The 26,387-nt window shown below is 44.8% G+C and overlaps 1 protein-coding gene across 6 annotated transcripts in view; it reads right to left on the bottom strand.

Annotated features, from left to right (window-relative positions):
- The window catches only part of PXK (PX domain containing serine/threonine kinase), a 68,816-nt gene extending 45,391 nt beyond the window's left edge, over positions 1–23,425 (bottom strand). Inside the window, exons 1-3 of one of the 6 annotated variants that reach the window (XM_015422138.1) lie at positions 23,128–23,425; positions 8,029–8,079; positions 6,488–6,535 (exon numbers count right to left, since the gene is read on the bottom strand). In XM_015422138.1, coding sequence (XP_015277624.1) covers positions 6,488–6,535; positions 8,029–8,079; positions 23,128–23,229 — 201 coding nt within the window. In that variant the 5' untranslated portion in view covers positions 23,230–23,425. The remainder of the gene's footprint in view (positions 1–6,487; positions 6,536–8,028; positions 8,080–23,127) is intronic. The other 5 variants (XM_015422136.1, XM_015422137.1, XM_015422135.1 and 2 more) reach the window with 5 other exon arrangements.
- Between the last annotated feature and the right edge of the window lie 2,962 nt (positions 23,426–26,387).

The following is a 26,387-nucleotide window of genomic DNA, read 5'->3' as shown; positions in this document are numbered from 1 at the left end:
AATTTGATAATAAATAAATAAACAAACTTACTTTGGGGTATGGACTTACTACCTCAGAAGCATGGATTTGATACATAAGAACTGTGGCTTCTAACATCATGGTAGGTTCATACGCAAAAGCTGCCATTTGCAAATGCATTGACGAAGGAACTGTCATGGCAATTGGCCTCAGTTCATTATCAAATTCGGCTTTTGCTCCTGGCACAGATAACCATGTCCATAAGATATAATACAGACCATTCTCATTACACATACTGCGTATAGGGGCAGGGGGTCCCAAGTCACATCCTCACAAGCCTCTATAAGGAGCCAGTTACAAATTACAGACAAGTGCACCTATTGCAGCCCCAATGCTGGGGTAGGGGAAGGAAGAGGGGGGAAAGCAGCCGCTTTGGAGTAAAGAACCAGTCAGAGAATGAGGTTCTTAATCCATTCTTTGCCCAGACTTTCTCAGCTTCAAATCACCCCTTCCAGGTGCTTTTGCCTCCAGGAAAAGGTTAGTACTTGAATACCCAGGTGGATTGGGGAGGGGGAAATGGCCCTAGAAAAGGGCCCCATCCCCAGCTCACCTTTGTCCCACCACCCAAAAGGGGAGGGCAGACATGCCCACCCAACCACGAAGACATGCCTGGCTATGCCACCGGCCGCAGTGAGACCAGGGCTGATCCTACGCTGGGCAAAGTGAGTCTGAGCTGAGCAGCCTCCTTTTCTGTGATTTTGGCTCAGTGGAGACTTGTGCCCATCCCTCTTCTTTGGGCTGGGGAGTCTCCAGCAGAGGGATGCCCCCCACAGGCCACTGACCTACCAAGAATCTTCTTGGTTGGCTTAATGGCCAATCTGCTCTTGCTGGATACACATTTTTACAAATACTGTGTAATCAGACCACATTTAAGGGAAGAAAAACAAAAAAAGCCAACAGTATTTGAACTTTCTCACAGTAAGCAAAGCAGAGACTCTAATCATTGGACTCTGCCATAACGGGACTGAAACATGAGGCCGGAAGCAGAACATCCAGAGCACGCAGGATGCTCTAAATTGCTTACAAAGCATTGTCTCTCACTGGCTAAAGCACTATCAGCCTGCAATCAAAGGTGCACATCTCCCCTTGGCATCTATAAAAAACAAACATAGGAGTTCATGTCCTACCTAGCAATGCTTACATCTCTTTTTAAAAGCCTGAAAGAAAGGTTGAGCTTTTTGATTTCAAAACACGGGGTTATCAGGAACCTTGCTTCAATTATAGGAGGACCAGAGACAAGCACCCAAACCTTCTTGAAAGGTAATACTTTTGAAATGCTCTAAATTCATCCAAAAAAAGGCAATTCAGAGAGGAAAAGCTGGGTTATGAGAAAGAGGCCAATCACAGAAAATTTACGTCACTGTTAATGGCCATAAATACCCCCAAAATGTATTACTCGTTTTCCCCACCACCACCACCACCCACCCACTTCATTGTGAACACTGAAAACTGCTGAAAACACACTTTGATAATCATGGTGCAGGTTTTGGGGAAACTTCTGTTATAGAGAAAGGAAACAGCTCACCCACAATTGTCACTTTGATAAAGAAAGTCAATAAAGTCACTGGAAATGGAAAATACTTTCTTGCCTCAGATCTCAAACTAGCTAATAGTTCAGTGAAACAACTGATGGCCAAAGCTTCATCATCTCAGCAAACTGCTTCCGCACTCCTATTTGTTTAAATAAACTACAAGAAAACAAATCACCTCCAACAAACATAGCAGAACTTGGTATTTATAACCCCTCTGAAGCTGTCACTGCACACATTGTTACAGGAGGGAAACACAAAAGAGCACCACACAACCAACCAGATTCACGCCTAGCGCCTCCAGAAACAAACTCCTCAGCTGCTACCACAAAGGACAAGCTGCCTCTTGTCGAAGATGTAATCAGGACTAAAGATTTTAACTCAGCCAGGCTTCAGGTTCTGTACCCAAACTGGCACAAAGCCCACATTCCTGTAACATCGTAAGTCAGCTGGTATAATCTACCAACCTACTCTATAAACAGTCCTCTTCCCTAAAAGACCTTTATATGATGTGGCCAGGAAGACACATCATGTCAGTGTGAATATGGCCTATTCTCCAATCACAGCCCCAAAATCCATGGTCAACAGACTGAGCAGAAGGCAGAACCCACTTCTTCCACCACTTCTCAATTCTGTATTAACAAGAGCTGCTGGCTCAGGTTCTACTACCCGGCTGCATCCACACATGGAGGGATACTGTGATACAGCAGTTCTTTGTATCTTGTGTGGACAAGGCAACTGAGTTAAAAATTATTTCTATAACACAATGACAATACAATATCCAACCATGTGTGGATGAAGCCCTGGCTTCAAAGAATGTACCCGATCTAGGCAATGACACACAGAAATGCCTATAAGAAACATTTGACCAAGGATCAGGGCACCTCCACAAGCAAGGAAGAGGAGGAGGAAGAGGAAGAGGAGGAGGAGATTGGATTTATACCCCGCCCTTCACTACCCAAGGGAGTCTCAAAGCGGCTTACAATCTCCTTTCCCTTCCCCTCCCCACAAGAGACACCCTGTGAGGTGGGTGGGGCTGAGAGAGCTCTGACAGAAACTGCTCTTCTTCAAGAACAGCTGTGCCAGAACTATGGCTTGCCCAAGGTCATCCAGCAGGTGCAAGTGGAGGAGTGGGGAATCAAACCCGGTTCTCCCAGATTAGAGTCTGTGCATTTAACCACTACACCAAACTGGCTCAGAACATGTTGATTACAGACGGAGCAAAACTAGAAGCAAGTTTATTGGGGGTATAATGAATGTTGGAGGACTACCGATTCAACTAATAATACCCAATAATGGAAGGCCACTGAAGAGCCAGTCACTCCAAGTACTCCAACAAAGAGCAAGCTTTCCCACTCAACAGGACCAGTGAGAGGCCAAGAGCTAAAATGTGTGTGTGTGTGTGTGAGGGGGAGTGAGGCGGGGGGGGGGGGGGGGGAGAGAAGAGGTCTGAAAGGAAGTCCAAATCCCAAGGCAGGGGGTCTACATGCCTGGACCACAAATAATCCAAAAGGAAACAGGCATATATACACCTTTCATGGGGTGACAGGCACTACCACCAATCATAAACCATGAGAACAAGAGATTGGATTTATACCCCGCCCTTCACTACTGAAGGGAGTCTCAGAGCGGCTCACAAACTCCTTTCTCTTCCTCTCCCCACAACAGACACCCTGTGAGGTGGGTGGGGCTGAGAGAGCTCTGACACAAACGGCTCTTTTTCAAGGACAGCTGTGCCAGAGCTTGTGACTGACCCAAGGTCACATCAGCAGGTGCAAGTGGAGGAGTGGGGAATCAAACCCGGTTCTCCCAGATTAGAGTCCGCACACTTAACCACTACACCAAACTGGCTCTCAGAAGACAGGACCCAAGGCACTTCCCTTCATGCCCCTCCCCACACACTGCCAGGCAACACAGGAAGCAGGCACTTGAGATGGCCCAGTAGCTTGAGATGGCCCAGTATGCTGGTGCTGTTTTATATCACCAGAACAAGCTTCAGAAATCTGGTCCTACTGAAGAACAATGAAAGCAGCAATACACAAGTAAAGAAGCCCAGAATGCTCCTCTTGTGAGTGGGACCAGAGTGGTGTTAATGTTTCAGAGGGTAGCCCTGTTGGTTTGCAGTAAAACAGCTAGATTCGAGCTCTGCAGCACCTTAGAGACCCACAAGATTTTTGGGCCAAGCTTTTGAGAGTCAAAAGCGCCCTCGGTCAGATCTGAGTTGGAATGGAGATTTGGACTGAAGAGTTGGAACGGAGGACTCAGAATTCTCCATACCAACCTGTGTCTGACGAAGGGCAATTTGGCTCTCGAAAGCTCCGAAAATCTTGTTGGTCTCCAAGGTGCTACTGGACTCAGTTCTAGTGGTGTTCGTGGTTACAACAGGTCATCTTCCCAAGTTCACATGCCCACTCTGCCATAGATGCTCACTGGATGACCTCCATCAGTCACTCCTCCTCTCTCAGCTTAAGCTACCTCACAGGATTGTTGTGAGGATAAAATGACGGAGAATGATGTCATAAGCCACTTTGGGTCCTCCCTGAGGAGACAAGTGGGGAATAAGCATCTAAGCAAATAAAATGAAAATGATGGCAAACTCTAGGAGCAGAAATACATCTTGGATCTGAGAGCTGTACATACCTATAGTTCACACAGGAATTACCTTAAAACCCTTCTTACCACACAGAAAGTGTTTGAGAAGTAAAACTCTATCTCAAACGTATTTCATTCTGAAAGAAAATATTTCATAGTGTTTCCCCTCCAATGTTATTTAACATTTCCAGTTTTCCTTTGGGGGGAAAAAGTCCTCAGAAAGAAAGAAAAAGTGAAGGGGGGGGGGGGTCCCTAATGAATTTTTCTGGGCCTTCACATCTCCAGGCCAGCAGCATCATGAAAACTGAGAACACCCTCCATTCTCCAATTTTAACTCATGCCACTAGAGGCAATCAGCCCAGTATCTGGAACACCACTGAGAAATTCTGTCTATACCATCCCAGTGAGATGCAGACAGTGGTGATTTAACATCATTCCAGCAGATAACCCAGTTCTAATATTTAGGGTAGGGTGAGGAGATATCTTAAGCTGCATTTTTAAAAAAAATCACACATAATTAGCACTTTAGAAAAGTCAGAATTGTCCGAAAGTTGCTGCATCATGTAAGATGGTTTGGGGGAGGGGGAAGATAATGCTGCCGTTTCATTCCTCTGAAAAAGTTCATTGTTTTTCTTTTCCGGAAAATGTATTCTCAGTCCATATAGAGGAAACAGGAAGGGAAGTTCATGGCATTTGTAACTACAGCAGAATAGCCTCTTCCGTCACACTGGGAGATGTTGTTTCTAGAAAACCGCATGCTGAACTCATTCATTTCTCCCAAAAAGTGATTTAATATCCTTCTGCCCCAATCAGAGTATAGATCAGCCAACCAAGTTTCCTGTTGCCCCAGGGGAACAATTCTGCTGCGCTTACAAATTCCAGGTCAGCCTCGACCTGCACCAGACAAGGTTGGCCACTTTTCGGGATATCCATTAAAAAACATGAATTGGGGGGAGGGGATATACAATTTCCATACCACACAAGACTTGACAGCCATCACTAAATGTCCCACCCCAGGCCTTTTCTTAATGCAGCCTGAGCAGATAACACCAGAGCACTATCATTATGCAAAGCCTTCTTCCAGAAAGCCAGATGAATCATGCCATGTTAAACATGACGGGGACATGCAAGTCAGCACAGCTATTGGGAAAGCGGATACAGGATCCTTGAACTTAAGGGCAACAGAGGAAGCCCAGGAGGCAGCACATTTGAGATAAATCATTTGTTGATGACAATGCAGAAAAAAATGCCAAGGCTGTTTGCTATTACAGCTCATTAAGATGCCCTAAACAGGAATCTACCCATCTTTAACACTCTATTGGTCTGTGCCTTTAACAGAGTGCACACATGGAGGGCAGTACAATATATCTACATCAGCCTGAGAGAGGCCACATTCAAGACACAGTTCTTATGTAGTCTGCATCAGACAAGAGTATGAGGAGGTTCAAAAGGGCCTGTCGAAATAAATTCTGAAGAAACTCTGCAAGGACTCAGTTCCCTTTTCTCTTTGCGAGCACCGAGCTTTTCTTTATCATACAGCCCCTTCCCTGCATTTTTCTGACCCAGGCTAAAGAGAAATGAATGTCTTTGAAAGAGCACAAATAAACAGAAGCTGCAGTGTTTAGGCAAAAAGCCACAAAGAAACATTACCTAGCGACAGAAAAATGCATCACACAATGAAGAGCACTAGAAAGTGGTTTTAGAAATAGACACACACTGCAGCTTGGGCCTCCATTTAAAAAGATCAATATGACTTTGGCTTTTCTAAGGGGGAAAAAGAAAAGAAGGCATTTGAACCCAAAAAAGATGAATCAAGTTATGCCATCGCTAGACAAGTGTATACATTTGCCACTCTCCCACATTCATCTTTTCAGCTGCTCTCCATAAAAACATACACAAAACAAGGGTTCTTCTTCCAGAAGAATAACCTGATACTTTGGCATTTTGAATTTTCTCAGTGTAGTGGGAGAAAGGTGGGCTTACAGATATTTTAAGCAATCAAAAATAAATTAGGAACCCTGCTTTTCCTTCCAAGTCTTTTTACTGTCCTTTACTTGAAGTATGGCTATGCTGCCTTTCTATTTTAAAAAAACTTCTAAATGGCTTGCGGACTAAAGCAAAATTGCAATAATAAATCCAGATTGGCTGTAAAATCTAAACAATAACTATGAAAGCAGAAGGCGTACACGCAAAACAACAGTAAATAAGATAAAGAGCAGAGAAACTAAGAGCCAGTTGACTGAATTATTTGCCTTTTCATTGTCTCATGCAAAAGCTCCTTTAGAAAAACATAAATACTCAGAATAGAATTTTGTATTGTCAGAAGGGGGGGGGGGAGACTTCTTACCTGCAAACTATTATTCAGCAAGTCAAAGTCACTATATCTTCTCACAATCTGCAAATCACAGAATTAGCGTTAGTACAACACATTCAGGTATTGCTGCACATGAACATCTATACTCAGGCCAAGCTTGTTGAACAGCATCATGTAAGGATTCTCCCATCTCATAGGTGTCGCAGGAGGATACCTGGGCAGGCACTAGGATCTTGTCAGCACAGCAAGGCACTGCGGGGGGGGGGGGGGGGGGGGGGAGATGGAGAGGAGCCAATAATGTTTCTTCTAAGAGAATCAGTTGGAGGATGGAGAAATCACTGCCACTGCAATGTTGCAGCTGGCCTAGGCCAGTAAAACCAAAATGAGCTTATGCTTTCCCAGTTACTTTGTGATATGGATTCTTACAACCAGCTTTATAGATATAGTTTCTCAGCTAAAATGGGGATAAGAAAACTCATGTTTAGTGTAAAGTATTCCTCCTTTGAGTATTACTGACATCCCTTTGAAAACTTGACTCTGCCTAGAAATCTTTGCATCGTGGCATCTGATACATCAGAGAGGCTCCAAACAACTTACAGTCATGTTTTTTGCAGGTACATCAGCATTACAACACTGTAACTGCAATCCCACTGTAACCTGAACGGAGTCTTTTTTTAAAGGGAAAGGTGGATTAAAAATGTCATTAACAACAAACAGCGGCATTCTCTGCAGCAACCACGCAAAGTGCAAGCAATTGTATGTGTTTAAAAGAGCAAGACTTGAGTCCGGTCACACCTTAAAGGCCAACTGGATTTCCAAGGTGTAAGCTTTTCCAGAGTCAAAGCTTACTTCATCAGATGTCTGATGAATATATGATGATTAATATTAGATCTCTGATTAAGGGATTTTTGACTCGCAAAAGCTCATACCCTGGAAATCCTGTTGATGTTTAATGTGTTACTGGACTCGAGTGTTGCTCTTCTACTGCAGATGAACGTGACTACCTGCCTAAGAGTAAGTTTTTAAAATACATATGTCAGATATTGCAGACCAATCAGGACTCCTCAGCTTGTATACTGAGATGCTTAGAGGAACATGTCCAAGAGCCAATGCTCCCAAGGACACAAGCAGAGGAAAGGAAGAAACTAGCCTCCCCGGCCAGACAGTAAAGGTGAAACAAGGGTAGGGCTGTGAGAAAGGTCTCCAGAGCATAAAATAGCTTGGTGGCAGACCATCGGCTCTGCATGCAGAAGGTCCCAGGTACAAATTCCAGCCATCTCCATCTAATAGGTAGCAGAGACCCTGAGGCCCTGGAGAACTGCTGCCACTTCAAATAGATAATACTGATACACCAACAGACAAAGTCAGTGCAAGCCAGTTTCATGTATACTACATCATAGCCAAGGCATACATTGTTTCACAGCTGGTGGATTTGGTATGTAACTGGCATGGTCTGGTATGCAAATCGGCCTCCAATCTGCATCAAGGCAGGGCACTTTAGATCAGAAAGACACCGGCTTGAATAATCTGGAGCTTTCTGTTATTTTCTCAATTGATTTCAGATTTTAAGTTACCTGCCAGTTATTGTCCATAGAAATCCCTCTCTGTACACGGATGATGTACTCCTAGAAACAAGGAGAGGGGGGAAAGTATGTTAGAGGCCTAAAGAGAGAAAATGCCAGTTGAAACATAAAACTTCTTCCAAAGTAGTCCAAAAATGCATCTGTAAGCTTTAAGACATGAGTCCACTAGTTCTGTCTTCTGGACTCTACGGTTCTTCCAAGGTTGTATGCACAAGTCCCTGGCTCATTCTTCTCTGTAATGGCTTAACATCCCTCTTGCTTATCCCACCCTTTCCTCTCTGATGCTTTTTCTATGCTGCACCCTCCTCACAGGGCTTTACTCTCTACCAGTGTGATGCTCAGCAGAGTTGTGTCTTTCTAAGCCCATTGACTTCAGCGGGCTCAGAATGGTGTAATTCTGCTTAGGATGGCACTGTAAGTTTAAGATGGACAAAGGGATCTGATGTTATAAATGATCATCACAGAATTTCCTATGCAGATTCACCTCTGACAATGTTGCTCCCATGGTTCATTAAACCTACAGCACTAAACCAAATGATGTAGGAAGTTGCAGTTATTTCCAGGGACAAATACCAATGAACATGGAGACTTTATGCTAAATTCTTATATTATTCCACTTCATTCATCCCAGTCCCACTGGACCCCAGCGTGCCAAATGAACCATCAGCTATTAGCATGAAGATTGGCACAATCCCAGCATGTCTTCCAGATACAACAAAAGCCAGTGTGGTTCAGTAGTTAGAGTGCTGGATTCAGATCTGAGAGACCCCAGGTTCTGCCATGGAAACTTGCCGGGTGAACTTGGGCCAAGCCACACCCTCTCCGCCTTGCCTACATCACAGGGCGGTTTTGAGGATAAAATGGATGTGAGGAGAATGAGGTAATTTGCTTTGGGTCCCCACTGGGGAAGAAGTTAGGTTATAAATGAAGTAAAGATGTGTACCACTTTAGCATACCAATTTCTAAAAAAAAAAGAATCCCTTTATCTAGTCCGCTACCCTCTTTTAAGCAACCATGTCACTTATGCCTTTGGCTGTGGAACGTTCCTACCTATGGCGCTAAGAAATCATTTGCTAAGAAAACACTATACATTCCTCAGGTATTTAGAAGGCTTCAAATTTATTCATCAAGCCACAAAAGACTATGCACCCTGCCACTAACAGCAAGGGAAAGAACAGGAGAAGGGCCACAGTTCAGTGATCAAGAACCTACTTTGTACGCAGAAGTTCTCAAGTTTCAATCCTGGCATCTCCACTTAAAAGAACAGGGGAGATAACTCTTACAGAGTCAGTCACCCCACCTCAAGGAAGATAATGCTGTAAGATCGCCTGCACGCTTGAGAGGAGAGGGATGGAGTGTAATGGCAGGGTCTCAGTTAATTCCTCTCAGCATTCCACAATTAAGAAAAGTACATCTGCCAATCAATCTCCAATTCTGACATATTTATTCCCTTCACTGTGTTTTCACCCCAGAATTAAACCCAAACAAATGGCAACCATATAAGCTAAGCTTGTTATTCCTGTTTGGGCCTTGAATCTGTTAAAACATCCTCATTGTGCTGTATGCTAATTTACTGCTCACCCTCTTCCCATATGTATGGACTGGTAACTTCCATTTCATTGTATCTGAAGAAGTGTACGCAAAAGCTTATGCCTTGAATAAAACTTTGTCTGACTAAAAAGTGCCACGGGACTCAAACTTTGTTCAGTTAGTATGCAGTGTGAGACCTCTAGCTGAGAGCCACTGCCAGTTGAAGTAGACAACAGACCAGTGGTTTGACTCAGTATAAGACAACTTCCTGTGTTTAGGGCTGATCTCCAGAGATCTAATCTATAAGCCATTTCTGTGAGTTACAGCCTCCTCTTAACCTCAAGCCTCTCTGAGCTGACCCAGTTTCATTTGTCTTTACTTTAGATTTTAAGCACTGGTCTCTAGAGCACACATAGAGCCACAGAAGATAAAATACAAAGCTAGCTCTCTCTACCCAAAACAAATTATTTCCTCTAAAAATCTCAAAAATGTAAAGACATAAACCTAGCGTAGCTGTAAAGCCATAAACCTGTGAGTAGCAGTTATTGTAGGCCTGTCTTAATATAGGAGCCACAGAGGGGCCATGGCTCAGTGGCAGAGCATCTGCTTGGCATGCAGGAGGTCCCAAGTTCAATTCCCTGGCAATAGGTGATGTGGAAAACTTCTGCCTGAGGCCCCAGAGAGCCACTACCAGCCTGAGCAGGCAATACTGACTTTGATGGACCAATGATCCGATTCAGTGTAAGGCAGCTTCATGTGTTCATGTGGCTCAGTGACAGAAGCTTGCCAGTTTCTGCATCCCAACCAGGGTTGAACTTATCACCAGGATGAGTTAAATGCCTGCCTTGTAACATCATTCGAACAGCCACTATGGCTGTTCGAGTACCACCGTGGTCAAGGTGAGCTCTCGACCTTCGTCCCAGCTCCCGCCCACCCAGCGGTTTTGAAAGCAACTTAACTGCAAGTAGATAAATGGGTACCCACCCTTAGATGGGTGGGGGGCACCCTGTATGGTGGTTGGAAGGACGGTGGCGGCGGTGACGGCAATGATGGCGGCGGCGAGTGCTGACTCGAGACGGCGAACAGCGCGGTGGCGTGGCGTAGCGGCGGCAGACGGGCGCGATCGAGGAAGCGCATCGAGCGATCCCTGGTGGCCAGGAAAGAATACACCGAGGCTGCCATTGAGGAAAGAAGGAGCGTGCGCAGACGCCTAGCACCAGCCCTGCAGAGCTGGAAAGGACGTGGCCGGGCCGGAAGCAGGCGGAGTCACGCGCCTCAAGAGGAAAGAGAAAAGGCCACCACCGAACGCCGGTAAGAACACCCACCAGCCAGAGACCCGACCCGAGCCAAGCCGATGGAAGAAGAACAACAACGACCACCATAGGGGGGTGCTGGTAGGTTGTCCCATCCCCTACACATTGTGGCCCTAGTCAGGGGAAAATGGTGACTAGCACCACTAAAAATCTGTAAGCCGCTCAGAGATCCCTAGCCAAGGGATTCGAGTGGGATATTAAATCAAATGTTAAATAAATAAAATACAATGTGGCAGAGAGTAACAAGCCGACTGAATACTCATGAAACTTGTAATGTTGCACTGCTACATAGTGCACACATCACTGTGGTTGTGACCCATCTGGCAGGAAGATGCAAACTGGCCACTGCATGGCAACACACTTCCAATCAGTGAAGTAGCCACGTGGACCATCGTCACATGCAAATGTGTTTCCAGGCCGATGAGGAATGGCCTTCCAGAAAGTGTACTGTGTTCTGTTCAAGCACCGTAAATGGGCCTACTAAGGTGTTGCCTAAAGTGGCACCTGGTAGGGGGCTGGGACCTTTGGAAAAGAGAATGTTCATATTTCTTCAGCTAGAGTCCGGAAGCAACTTAGAAACCAACAAGGTTTTCTGGGTATAAGCGTTGAAGAGTCAAAGCTTTGTCAGATATGTATTGAAGTATTCCTTCAATAGCTGTGGATATTTCCCAGATGGAAGCTTAATGTTAGGAGATGGTCCCCTGACAGCTCTTTAAAAAGATACCTGCCAAAGTTGGGAAGCATCATCTTCCAGCTAAGTGGTCAGGTAAGCCAAAGTGCATGAAGAAACAGCAAGTGGCAGCTTCAAAAGATGGCTACTAAATGGCTGGAAACTAAAGCGTCTCAGAGTTCAGGGTCCCTACCACACATTCCAATGTGGGGTAGCAAACTTGCTGCCATACAAGAATATCTCTTCACCTCCCCCTGTGTTCTTCTTGTATTACTAGGTAATAAAACAAATACTATGAAGACACCATAAATCTCTAGTGCACTTTCATCCGAGACAGACAACCCACTAAGTTAAGGCTACCTCTGGAACTTCTTACCAACACAGGCTGTGGGGGAGGGAGGCTGATGCCGGTGGGGAAAGAAAAGAAACAGCAGGTAAGAGTTTGGGGACAGAAACAGAGAGCTGACTGAAGATTAAGTGCTTAGGGACCTAGGATCCCTCTAAGAATCGGATAAAGTTCTGCACCAATGCCTATCTGCCACCGCCTGTGTTCTACTTGCATATTTGTAAATGAAGCCACCATAAGTTTCCAGGGCTCTCTCCTACAAAGGGAACCAACCCAGATAAGCCCTGGCACAGGAACTCTTCACTGTCTGAGCAAGTGGGGAGTCCCATAACAATATGAACCAGGGACACAGGATTCTTATCTCACTACAGATGCTAATTTTCTGCCCACAGGCATTTCCCCCATGCGCTAATCATGCTGATTACAATATACAATGTACCTTCGCATCCCTTTCCAGCATTCTTTACAACATTTCTCCTACCTTTTGATTAGGATAAAAGGACTCAGATCTCCTGTTCTATTCTACTGTTAGCAGTCAGCCCGCCCCCTCCCACAGATGGGTAGTTGGCGGCCATAGAGAAAAGAAGTCCACACACCCTTCATATAATATCACTCCAAATATCAAAAGTATAACACGCTGCCTGGCCCAGAAATGACCCCAAAGGGGACGCCAGTCAGCGGTTGGAACACCAGCCTGTGAAACTATTTGGAAGTGAATCAAGAGGCAAACTTTCAAACAGCATTCTCCCACCCTAAAGTAATACATAATTTAATAACAATGGGTTTCTCAGGAAAACAGCCCCTCACTTTGAATTAACCTATTTCATCCCCAGTCCTGCTCCCCCCTTTTGCATATTTACCCTTGTTCGCATATACAAAACACCTGGAAGTTTCTCCCATCCTGTATTTTGGGAGTCATCAATGAGCCATAAAGCTCAGCTCCGTTGTTTGATCTCCCTCAGACTTTGTTCCAAGTCTTTAGGAAAATTCTGGTAAACACATCAAGCTATTGTTTTGGGGGCAAACCTGTCATCGTGCCTCAGGGAACATTTTCCCTATAAATACAAGCACTAATCTCCAGTGTGTATTTGTGTTCTCAAAACCTACATCCAATACTCCCTCTAAGCTGTGGAGTCTTGTGAGCAAAAATTCTACTTTGTGAGCTACTGGCTCACAAGTTGTGAGTAAGCGATTTGGCTACTGCATAAATTAGTTTGCTCTGGAGCCAACCTTCCTGAGCGAAGACAAAAATGTGTGAGCTGGAGGCTAAAAAACCATGAGCCAGCTCACACTAACTCAACTTAGAGGAAACACTGCTTACATCACACACCCCAGTTGCATGCGAGTCCGTTCTTATTCTCCCAGGTCATTTCACAGACTTCTCTGCAGACCTTGATCTCCTGGACTGGTAAATATCCCCTTTTGAAACTTCCTCTCTCTCTCTCCCCATGCTCCTCCCTATTTTTCATCTTAGCTAATCGTGTATGCATGTTTCAGTACATTGGCACATTTGTTTTGCCCTTTTCATTATTTTTCAATAAAAACCTTACCGGTTGAACATTTGCCTGGTTTATTGTGAGTTATCTGACGAAAAGATCATGGTACACAAAGGTGGAGATTCCCAGTTACCCCCTCTCACTGTCTCTCTAATTGAGCTAATTTCCCCAATCAAATAAGAGACAGTCTACTTTGGGTAACACTACTGTGTCTGACGAAGGGAGCTTTGACTCTCGAAATCTTACACCCTGAAACTCTGGTTGGTCTTTAAGGTGCCGCTGGACTAAAATCTAACTTTCTTTCTGTAAGCTTTCTTCAGTGTCCAATTTTCACACCCATACATAGTAATGGGGAATATTATGGCCTAAATTGTCTTGATGGATGATCTATTAAGATGAGCAGACCAAAGTACATGTATATACACACACACACACACCTTTCTTTATATCTATTTCCCCCCTCTTCTCATCCTACTGATAACTAAAAATGTGATGGTCAATCAGCCAAAGAAACATTTTGGGTTTCCATACATATTAACTGACCAGTAAAGTGAGTTTAAACTATACATATGTGGGAAACACCCATGAAAAAACTAGAAATACGCACACCCAAAACCCTGGTATCCTTCACTCTTGGAACTGATAAACATAGATGTGTCTTCACCCTAAACAGTCATGTTAAAAACAGGCTGATCCATAGCACTTAAAGACAAGCGACAGATTGAAGAAAGCTTTGCATGGGATTAATTCATCTGCCAGTAACTACGGCTAGGCGAGAGGTACACAGCAAATACATAGTTATGAATAAACTAAAAATGCCATCAGAAGACCAGTGAATGGGTCTCCCATAGCTCTTTTTAAGTGTAAATGGAGGACATGGATCAGAGCCTTCATGGGGGAGGGGAATTAACTATTTCTCATAATGTTTTAGTAAAGGTTTCCTTGCTCGAAAGCCAGTCGAATCCGACTCTAGGGTTGCGGTGCTCATCTCCGTTTCAAAGCCAAAGAGCCAGCGCTGTCCGAAGATGTTTCCGTGGTCATGTGGCCAGCATGACTAAACACCAAGGCGCACGGAACGCTGTTACCTTCCCACTGAAGTGGTACCTATTTATCTACTTGCAATTTCTTGCTTTCAAATTGCTAGGTTGGCAGGCTCAACCACATATCCCTCTCCCTGCTGCTATTCATCTTACAAGACAAACAGATACCATATCACAAAGTTAGAGTCCAGTGGCCCCTTTAAAACCAACAAAGTTTTATTCAAGGTGTGAGCCTTCATGTGTACGCACACTTCATCATACAATGAAATGGAACTACAGAACATAGTTGTGTATATAGAGAGTGGTTTGTTAAATTAGCATGCACATTAGTGGAGATGTTTTTTAACAGATAAAAATAATGTCAAGCTTGGTTTCTGGTTATCATCTGTTTGGGTTCAACTGGGGGGAGGGACAACATAGGTAATAAATATGTCAGTACTGGAGATTGATGTACCCTAATTGTGAGAATCCAGTCTATAGATCACATCCATCTCCTTTCTAGCATGGCAGAAAAACTTCTATAAATTCCCTCATCCCATGGCACAAATAGCAGTCCCAGGGGGCTAACTGGGATTGGGAAAACTGCACAAAGAAAGGGCTTAAACTCCCTTCCCCCTACTCCAAATAGGTCTCCTCCTTGTTGTTATTTAATAGACAGTCACAGAGTTCCCAACACCATAATTAGAATTTGACCCTCCGCTTTTTAAATTTCACATTTATAATCTACATTAGAAAACTCTTTTTTTAAAAGAAAAGTTTGGTGAATGACAGGGAATTCGGCATATGTTTGCTCAATCTGCATGAGTCTTACGTCGCCTTCTCTGGAATAACACAATAAGATTTATTAGCTTTAAAAACTTACATACACAAGCTACATTATTCCAATTCTTGGCCCTATTCCTGAGTTTACAGAGCAGTCCAGATCAGCATTTGTTATAGTACTTTAAATGGATTTAAGTCAGCCTGAATGTGTATCTTGCAAAAAAAATGCCCTATAATTATAGCAACCTTAAAAGACAAGCAGCTCATTTTGAACATTATGCTACAGACACAACCCCCTCATCTACATACCAGCTTTGCAAACAAGCCCATAAAAGGTGTCAGACCTTTTTTTAAAAAAAAACACTACTAACCCATCGGCCCATGCAAATAAATTATTCTTTTATGACCTCTCTTTTCTTCCTTTAAAAAGTATTTTGAAAGTTTCTTCCTGCTTGCCTAGACAGTCTCTTTCACTACACGTGAAAGAAGGACTATTTACAAGCCTACTAAAAGCTCTAATTGCCCCTCCTCTTGACATTCACAAACAGTTTAAGTGCACAAACCCAATTTTTTCTCAGACCAATTCCATTCTGTTCTGCCTTTCAGCCTAACAACAAAGAGTAGCTTGCTCCTGACAGCAGTAAAAAATGTTCAGTTATTTGTCCCAGGTTGCAAAGCAAGAGAGTTTTCCTGCTTCCCCACAGCATTGTGGCACATTCATGTGCCTCCCATGTTCCCTCGGCTTTCCCCTAATCTTTCTCAACCTAGTTTGCTCTGAAGTTTGAGAAAGATTGCAGCAAAGCCTGCATTGCTGCCATATGTGCAAGTCTGAATTTTCACCTTTCTGCCCACAAAGGAGCCATTTTCTCCACAACAGCCATCCCCCCAGCCAACAAGGAGATTTTCTTCTTCCTTTTTGTAAACTGGGCAACTGAACAGCAATATAACACTAGAACAATACATAACAGGTTATCTAAATATCCAGCTTTCATTTTGGAAAAAGTGCACCCTTTCACTGTGGAGATACAAGGGGAAAGGCAATGAAAGGGGCTAGGGGATTTTTAAAATAAAACTGGAATCTAAAATAAAACTGGAATCTGTTACACAGATTGCAGTAACGTTATATTGATCTAAAGCTATTCGACTGCAGGTTCTTTAACAAAAACAGGAAAAGTGCTGCTGGTACCAGGATGGGTAATGGCCACTGCTGGGGGAATGGGCAGGAAATTATGGGGAAGCCTGTCATGGAACCCTCAGAGCAGCAAAGGGTAGAAAAGAACCTAATGCGAGGAGCAGACCTACCACACTTACACATGGGTGCTGAGATGGTCAGGAGAAAGACAGGAATATATGTTAAATACATAAAATCTGCCTGATTGCACCTATAACAGTTCTCAGATCTAACAAGGTCTTATAGGGCAAGAGAGGCCACATGCAATCAGCTTAAAGCAGTAACTGTGACAGTACAACTGGCCAGGGGTCATTTCATAGAAAAAGAGGGGCAGGAACTCATTAGCATAACTCATTAGCATAACTTATTTGCATAGGCCACACCCCCTGACATCACCGGAAGTGTGTCAGAAGGCAACACCCACCGCTCAGGCTCCACTGGACTGTTTTGGATTGCTAGCTATTTCGAGAGGGGGGGGACATGCAGATCTGTCCTCGAAGAGGAGGGAGAGCTTCTACCTGAATAAAACTTGGTCTTAATGGTGCCACTGGACTGTTTTGGACGCGGGGGCCAGGGGGAGCTCTGCAACTTCCCTGGCTGCTTCTCGCTCTGACTGAGGGCTGCTGGGAGCAGGGGGTTGAGCTTGTTGCATGTGCCCGCCCCCTGGGCTCTTAACTGCCGGAGCTCCGCTCCTGTGCGCTCCTGCAGGAAATGACCCCTGCAACTGGCACACCATGTATAGATTTTACTACATCAGAAAATAAAACAAAAAGACTTGTGCCCTTGGTACTATGAAGTAAGGGTGGGAAGATGTGCTATTGCATTGTTCACTGGTTGTCTTAGGTTCATTGGATCTCTGTCTGTACTGTCTGATATCCTGTAACCTACCCTGAGTCTCAGCAAGAAAGGTGGACTATAAACAAAGTCAAATAAAATAAATTATGGGTTTTTCTAAAAAAGGAGAATTGTTAGTTCAGCTTGGATGCTGCTCCCTCGGTTGCCCTACAATATTGCTTCCTCATGCCATGGATAACAGGGAAAAAATCTGATTTCTGTAAGAGATGTGAAGGTCCAGAAAAAAACCACAACACTTAAAAAAAAAAAAGAATTTTTCCTTTCCCTCCCTCCAACAGAAAAATTGTAAATTTTAGAGAGCAATGAAAAACACACTTAAGAAATATTCTCATCAAAAATCTACAGGCAATGTGTGTTTAAGGGTCAAAAGAGAGATGACAAAAAACACAAATCTTTTATTTGGTGCAAAAGGGAAATTGCAAGCAAGTAAGACTGAAGCATAGGTTATGCTAGGCGCCAGACAGTATTGCCAGCCGCTTACAGGTGCGTACCACCATCTCGTTTTCAGTCCTGGATTAAATCATTTGTTGAGCAGATCTTTGTTCACATTTTGTGACCGAACTGTAAAACAGAAAAACATCCTCACTATCTCTGTCTTGTGGTACCTTCCCTCTCTCCCCCACTCCTGAGTTAGTGCTAAAAGCACCAAACAAGTCATGGTGACAAGCAGACATCTGGACAAACTCATAATCTTAGCCTTTTTTACGACTGAGGAGAAAAATTACTAGGATTACTGCAAAACATCCGCATAACGCTCTGGCAGTAAATGCAAAACGTGGCATACTGTTGCCCGTTGGGCTTAACTACTAGGGTTTACTATCCTAAGGATGTTTAATTGAAATATGCTTGAATGAAATAAAGGACGCTTACTCCCGAGTTAATGACATTCAGACTGAAGAGCCTGAAAGACAAGCCAGACAACAATAATAAAAAAAGATGAAGACAAGTTTTAATTTACAGGAGTAAAGGTTGATGGGTAGCAGATGCACAGAACAGACCGATGGGTCTAAGCAGCAGAACTTTCCAGGAACTAAACAGGAATTCAGTGGCACCTTAAAAGGCTAACAAAATTTACTCCAGCATAAACTCAGAGCTGTTATCTCAAGAGCAGTTCTCTTAGAGCTCTCTCAGCCCCACCTACCTCACAGGGTGCCTGTTCTGGGGGGAAGGAAAGGCGATTGTAAGGGCAAGGTATAAATCCAATCTCCTCTCCAGATAAAATGACCAGGCAGTAGGTGATGTGAAAGACCTCTGCCTGAGACCATGGACAGCCGCTGCCAGTCTGAATAAACAGTACTGACTTTGATGGACCAAGAGCCTGATTCAGTATAAAGGCATCTTCAAAAGCCATTTAAGAACACTTCACGGTTTCAAGTAAGCAGTTCAATTAGTGAAGCCATGTACCATCTTATTAGAAAATATTTTCTACAAGCATGCTGTTTGCCTATACAATTGTTTTGCCTCTGCTTCCTAAGAGATAGGGCCAGGGGTTGTTTCGTAGAAAAAGAGCTAGGGGAACTCATTAGCATAACTCATTAGCATATGCCACACACCCTGATATCACCGGAAGTGTGTCATAAGGCCACACCCCCCGCCCCCAATGGTCCCGGCCGCTGCCGCCAGCCTTGCAGCTCCACTGCCGAGCCCCATGAGGGGCCCGGCAGTGGACCTGCAAGGCCGGCGGGAGTGCAAGGAAGCCCCGCAAAGGCCCTCCCTGGCCCCAGGCAGGCAGGGGTGGGGAGAGGCAGGGAGGAAGCAACTTACCCTCCCTCTTCTCCTGCCTCCTCCTGGCTGAATGAGGGCCGGAAGTGGGGTGGCCGGAAGCAGGGGGTGGGGCTTCGTCATGTGCCCCACCCCCCGTACCTCACCCGGGGGAACTGTGATCCCCCGCAATCCCCCCCGAAAGGACCTCTGGATAGGGCAGAGAAGTTGAAGCTGCGTGGCCAAATGCAACTCCAAAATCGCAATGCAGCAGCATTCTTTTTTCACTGTGCACATCTAAAAGAAACTCCTATTTCATCTTCTCTCAAGGGATGTTAGCAAAATCAAAACGCCATAGGTGTCATCCTAAGTAGTTATACCTCTTGAAGTCCATTGATTTTGAAGGACTGAGAAAGATGCAATTTAGGGTTGCCAGCTCCTGGCTGGGAAATTCCTGTGGATTTGGGGGGCAAAGCTTGGGGAGGGCATAGTTTGGGAAGGGACCTCAGCAGCATATAATGCCATAGTTTCCACCTTCCAAAGCAGCTATTTCCCAAAGGGGAAGTGATCAGCTGGAGAGCAGTTGTAATTCTGGGAGGCCTCCAGTTACCACCTGGAGGTTGGCAACCGTAGTGTAACTCTGCTTCAGATGGCACTTGGAAGGTTCATAGAAAGTGTTTTAACAGATACAACAATCCCATACAGTATTTGTGCAGGAAGTCCAATTTTAAATTATTGTTGTGGGAAGAAACTTGGCTCTGCCTCTTCTTTCCCCACTTTCAGTCCCAATCTGTGACAAAGTCAGGTAGAACACAGAGACCCACAGCTTTACACCTCTGAAACATCAATAAACAGGCTACAAAGTCAGACCAATGATGTAAAAGTATTGATATATTAATCTCACTTAGAAGTCAGATAGCCAACTAACTTCATAACTATCTGAACCAGTTCCATCCAGTTGTCCTCCATGAGACTATCTGTTCAGATCCACATTCTTTGGTTTTAACACTTATGTACAACCATGCACTGAAGTTAGTTATTAAATCCAGCTAGTCCAGTTTAACCTTTTCCTGTACTGATCTGATAAATAACTTTGTCAAGTTATGAAAAAGGAGCTTGAATCTAAACTGTGAGCTAGCTCACACTAACTCAGCTTAGAGGGAACACTGCTCAGATATAGTAAGATGCAAGGGGAAAGACTCTTATCATAACCTACACCCTTCTAGCTAGATGGTTAAAAAAGCAAACTTAATCCTGGCTTTAAGGTGTGCCAAGACATGTGGGCATGACAGAAAGGAAATAAAGGTTAATAGCTAATTAACCCATAAAATGTTGCATGCGATTGTCTGATCTGTAAGTCATGCAAGTAACTCCACAAAAGTTACTAGCCCACAAATATTTTTATTAACCCATGCCTGTGTTTCAGTCCAATCCTTTACATGTTTACCTAAAACTAAGGCCCACTGAGTTTACTGGGACTTAACCATGCAGAGGATTTGTGACTTGAATGCTAATACCCAGAATATTTTTTTTAAATAACCAATTCTCTTCATGTTTACAAAAATCTCGTTGTACAGTTGCCTGGAGATAATTCTTATTTGCTGCAGGTAAACGGGTAAGTAGTTATTTACAAATTTGAAGCACTGACCTCATAAGCAACTTGCCATCACGTGCCTTCTAAAATCTGTGAGCGTTCCCTTCCGGTTTGCTTACATGGCTCACATGTTAATTTGTACACATACTTTGTGTGCCTGAACACCATGGATAGTCAGGTTACAGTTCTCAAACAATGAGTCTAAGCTCCAAACAACCTCCTTATCCTCAGAATTCTCAACCCTCTACTCAAGGCTGAAACCCTACACCTTTTCAGCCACATCTCTGTAATGTGTTACTTTCCTTATGTCCACAACTATCTATATCTAGAGAGAGAGAGAGAGAGAGAGAGAGAGAGAGAGAGAGAGAGAGAACAAGTAGATCTCTTACAAGTTGGTGATGGTGGAAAGGGCCGTCAAGTCACAGCTGACTTATGGTGACCGCATGGGGTTTTTAAGGAAAGAGACGTTCAGAAGTGGTTTGTCATTGCCTGCCTCCACTCCATCACAACCCTGGTATTCCTTGAAGGTCTCCCATCCAAATACTAGCCAGGGCCGACCCTAGTTAGCTTCTGAGATCTGACAAGATCTGGCTAGCCTGGGCTATCCAAGTCAAGGCTTACAAGTTATGTACTGTTAAAAGTCCACAATTTCCCCCAAGCAATGAGACATCCAGGATTTTGTTTCCTCCATATGAGCGTGTGGCTTATGGCTTGCTTATAGTCTTCCGTTTATTTACAAACACGTCAGCAGAGCACAAAGGAAGCAAATAGATTCCTGCAGCATATAGCATAACTGCTACAATTCCCAAAGACAGGCAAACAGATTCCTAAAGTACAACTTGTAACAGTCCCCAAATCCTTCCTTTTCCCATCCACCCCATCCTGCAGAGTACTGGTCCCACCCAGGCAGCAAATAAATTTTCCATTTATATTCAGTCTCCTAGCTCTGACTGAGAAAACATCAACTGATTACAGATCGTTCCCTATCAGTAAACAATCAACAAAGGGTAGTTAAACAGCAGTCAGAACAATATGAATACATTAAAAACTGTTTCAAATCCAAACCATTCCAGAAAGAAAATCACCTTTAACAAACGACATTTATGATGACCCTATTCTCTCAGCATCAAATCAGCAAACAGGGCAACTTTCTAAATTATTCCTGGTGCCCCAAAGGTAAGTGTGAAGAAGACTTAAGACTATCTGAAGCAGTTCAAGGAGCCCAAATATCAAACAGCATAAGAACAGTAAAACCACTTTCAGTAAAATACAGCAATCAAAAACCTAACCCCCTCACCATCCTTAGAAAATCCCAACCCCAAGAGAGCAACAAATGTACACTTCTACAACTTCCAGGTATGATAAAAATCTACACGAGCAAAGTATGGTTTTATGTATATATGTTTGTTTACAGTCCACCTCTCTCACTGAGACTCAAAGCAGATTACATCTAGATTATATGCATACAAATTTGCTTACTACTGACCAGTTTAGTTTTCAGAACAGAAATACCAGGATTTAGACGGTGAGCCCCAATAATATACGTTTATATAAAGCTAGATTGTGTTGCAATTTTTCCCCTATTCACTTTTTGCCTTTCCACATTCCTTATTCAGAGTCATTACATCTCTGAGATAATGGGGTTAAAAAGCCAAGGGAGGCTGCTGCTTTTATGGCCTGCTGTGAGCTTCCCGGAAACATCTGATGACTGGATTACATGAGTCTTTGGCCTGACCCAGCAAAAGTGGGTCTCATCCCAAAAAGCCCAAGGGTCCCCTTATCAGAACATACCACACCTCAGACAAGCCCCCCAGCTTCCCCCTGCAGTTCCCTTCCCAAAATAAGCCACACATCATCCTACTACTGTGAGCCCCCAATAATTACCCTCGCCGCTCACTCACCTACTGACCTCATATCCACTTCTCTTCCCCAGGCCTCCCCAACAAGGCCTTGTACCACAATAAAACTAGTCTGCTACCACTTACCCCCTCCCCAACCCCAAGGCTCCTCTGGACCCACATCTCTCAGGCGACGCAAAGCGCAGAAGAGGCTGCACCAACGCTTAACTTCTAGGTGGTGGCGGGGAGGAGATGTGCCAGGGGTTCAAGCCTGCCTGGAAACAGCACCTCTCTCTGATCTAGTTTTCCCCTCAATTCCGGGTACGTGGGGACCCTCTGGGATCTAGAGAGCGCACTCTGCACCTGCCCTGAGGCACTCCCAAGAGCACATATACTCTAGGGTTAAGCCCTGGCATCGCAAACGGATTCCACACACTACTAAAGGAGCCCCCGGCACAAATTCGCCCCAAATAACATCCAGGAGCCGCTCAGGGTGCAAAGCAAAGGACCGACAACTCAGCCCAGGGTGTTTTCCAGTCAACCCTCCGCCCGTGGGGACCTCAGGGATCTCCAAGTTATCCACACACGCGCACATCAACCATACGTGCAACCCCCCCTCCCCCCCCCCATGCAGCCCCCACCAGTGCTTCTCGCCCGCTTCTTCGCAGCCCTTCCTAGCCCAGCCGGGCCCGGCCTGCCCCGACACCACCCCCACCCCCGGTTCACTCCTGCCGGCTCTGCCTGCCTGCCCGCCGCCAGCCTCCCAGTCCTCACCGTGTGCGAATGCAAGCTCTGGCTGGCTTCGATCACGGCTGTCAGCGGCACGGTGTCGTCGAGCAGCACTTTCCCAGCCGGCGGCTTCTCCATGAAGGCCATGCCGAGCTGGGGCGGCGGCGGCGGCAGCCCCAGCGCCTCTCGCAGTGCCTCGCCCGGCGGCTGCCTCCAGCTTCGCCCGCTGTCAACAGCCGAGCAGCCTCACCAGGGCAGGCCACTGGGGCCGCCTCCGCCTCCTCCTCCGGGTCTTAGAGCCCGATGGGTAGCGTGCGTTCCTCCTCCCGCTCGGCCTCCGCGGGTGGCTGTGCCCCGCCGGCCTCAGTTCAGACAGCAGCGGCAGGGCCCGGGGAAGGAAGGCTGGAGGTAGGGAGCCCGCACGGGGGTGGGGGGAGCTTGGAGAGAAAGACGGCGCGGAGGAGTAGGGCCGCCCTCCTCTTACTCACAAACCGCACGTTTACGACTACCGCCTCAACGGATGGGATTACTTTCCGCACGTAACATTAGCGCGCCCTTGCACGCCCCACCGACCCAGTACTGTGTAGAATAATTATGCTACGCACAGGGTAAGCGTCCTTGTGCATGCCGAGTACTTACACTAGGCGGTTCACGTAGTAGTTACTGTCCTACACACATAGGGTAACGCTCTGCCACAGATTAGAAACACAGAATTTGGAAGCGGCCTCAAGGGTCATCTAGTCCAACAACCTGCACAACGCAGGAAATTCGCAACTGTCTCCCCCCTCCACTCCCCCAGTTACCCCTGCTCTGTGCTCACACGATTCACTCTGCCTAGTTATTCACTATAACCACTTACACATTATGTACTGGGAGAGTTACTATCCTTCATGCCACATATTGCTACTATGAACTGAGTAGGTATAGTAGAATTTTTATCCTACACACAAGGTGGATGCTTTGTACCTGTAGAATTACATACTATACACTGTTATCTGATTAAGTGTGCATGCACATGAAAGCTTATACCACAAATAAAACTTTGTTGGTCTTAAAGGTGCCACTGGACTCAAACCTTGTTATACTGTACACACAGAGTAACATCCTACTATGAACCATGTATGATGTATATGAATAATAATCCTACACTCAGGGTAATGCCCTTGTGCATGTCACATAGTGCTACTGTGTACAAGGTGCATGTACTAGAATTCTACATAAACCCTTATAAATTGCACATACTACTAACTACTTCTTACATGAAGTAGAATTACTAACCCACATGCAGGGGTAATGGCCTTGCACACACCACCTACTACTGCTACCATGTGCAGCGTCACATAGTGAAATTATACTACATGTAGGGTAATGCTTTTATATGTGCCGCATAGTGCAAACTACTATCGCATGTATGCAATGTGTGAAGCACAAAAAGAAACACCACTGACTGACAACAAGTATATAATAATCATGTAAGTATACAGTAAGTATAATGTAAATCAATTGGCCAAGGTACAGTGATGAAGCATAGTGTACAGTCTTTCCATGTGTCTTACTCCAGCAAGGAAGCAATATCAAAGTCCAAATTGAAGTACATGTCATCAAATTTTCTGAGCCATAAAAAGCCTACGCGTAATCCGGATGCCTGATGTCGTGTTTTGAATAATTCTTATTCAAGTATGGCTGTAATGGAACCCAATCTCAAAAACTGGCATATACAAAGCCTGAAGAATCAGTCAAGGAGGATTATGGGTTTTTGAGATTGGGTTCCATTACAGCCATGCTTGAATAAGAATTTGATCTGGTTTGGCACTGAAACTGGAGTGGGTTGTGGTGCTTTTATATACCATACGGGAGGGAAGGTGCACATTTTTGAAGATCCCATCCACATCGGCACCATTTTCCTTGTATTAACCCTGCGCAGCTGCCTCCCAACCAGGGTTTAAAAAAAAAAAAAAAACACCACCAAAAAAACAAAAATGCTAGATTGCTGTAGTGGCATTATAACGTTCTAATCATCGGCTGCCACCCTAACACTGCTCTACTGTTCCTGTTTTTACACTTATGAGGAAATAGAGAAAGAAAGAAAAAATCATTTAACATACTTACTAGTTATGAAGTATGCATTCTGCAATGTTTTGATACTCTTTCCAGGGCTCTTTTTGTAGAAAAAGCCCAGCAGGAACTCATTAGCATAATAGGTCACACCCAACAGCAGGAACTCATTAGCATTTTGGGCCACACCCCTGACAGCACAGCTTATTAGCACATTAGGCTGCACCCCCATGTTACCAGAAGTGTGGTTATCCAGCCACACCCACCTTTTGCTTGTTATTCTGTTTACCTTGTTTGTTGTCAAAACCCAGGTCTTTTTTGGAGTAGGAACTCCTTTGCATGTTAGGCCACACACCCCTAATGTAGCCAATCCGAATGAGTTTCTGCTGTTGGGTGTGGCCTATTATGCTAATGAGTTCCTGCTGGGCATGGCCAACTTGGGAGCCAGCCAGAACTCCGTTCCTGTGCGTTCCTGCCCCAAAATAGCCCTGCTCTTTCCATTTGACATATCTTTATGAACGGAGTTGAAAAGAACACTAAATACCAGTGAGCATTCGAGGGGATAGCTGTTCTTTAAGGCAAGGGAAAGGCCACCTTGTACAATACTCAATACCGTGCCTTGGAGGAAGTTTTTAATACAGAAATCTGACAAATGTAAGACTAACTCTTATGCCTTTCACTGCCAAATGTGTACTGCAGAGCAGAAGCCATTGGAGTGATTAATTTCCTGGGAAACAAGCCTAGAGGTGGAGCTTTGGAAACAGAGAGCCGAAGACATTCGGAAGAAAAGAAACCGTGAGTTAAAAAAACCAAAACAGAGGCAGTGGAAAGGAAAAGTGAAAGTGCAGTGCATTTAGTACCAATGCCAGTCAGTAGGGTTGCAAACATTCCTGGAGGAGATTTGTGAGTGGAGCCTGGGGAGGGAAATGGTTTGGGAAGGGGAGAGAGCTTACTGGGATATAATGCCATAGAACCTCCCTCCAAAGCAGCCATTTTCTCCAGGGGAACTGATTTCTGTCTTCTGGAGATTAGTTGTAACAAGTGGGAACCTGCAAGAAACTTGTGGGAGTGGCTATCACATCCCCCACCACCACCTTTGCTTCCTCCCTCCCTCCCTCCCTCCCTCTCTCTCTCTCTCTCTCTCTCTCTCTCTCCTCCCCCTACTTCTCTGTCTCCGACTCTTTCTCCCTCGGGCCAGGGCTCTTTTTGTAGAAAAAGCCCAGCAGGAACTCATTAGCATAATAGGCCAC

Source organism: Gekko japonicus, unplaced genomic scaffold (assembly GCF_001447785.1).
Source record: "Gekko japonicus isolate JY-2015 unplaced genomic scaffold, Gekko_japonicus_V1.1 scaffold292, whole genome shotgun sequence".
Lineage (NCBI taxonomy): Eukaryota > Metazoa > Chordata > Lepidosauria > Squamata > Gekkonidae > Gekko > Gekko japonicus.
The sequence above is the reverse complement of the archived record's forward strand: the minus strand, read 5'-3'. Positions and strand labels throughout refer to the sequence as shown.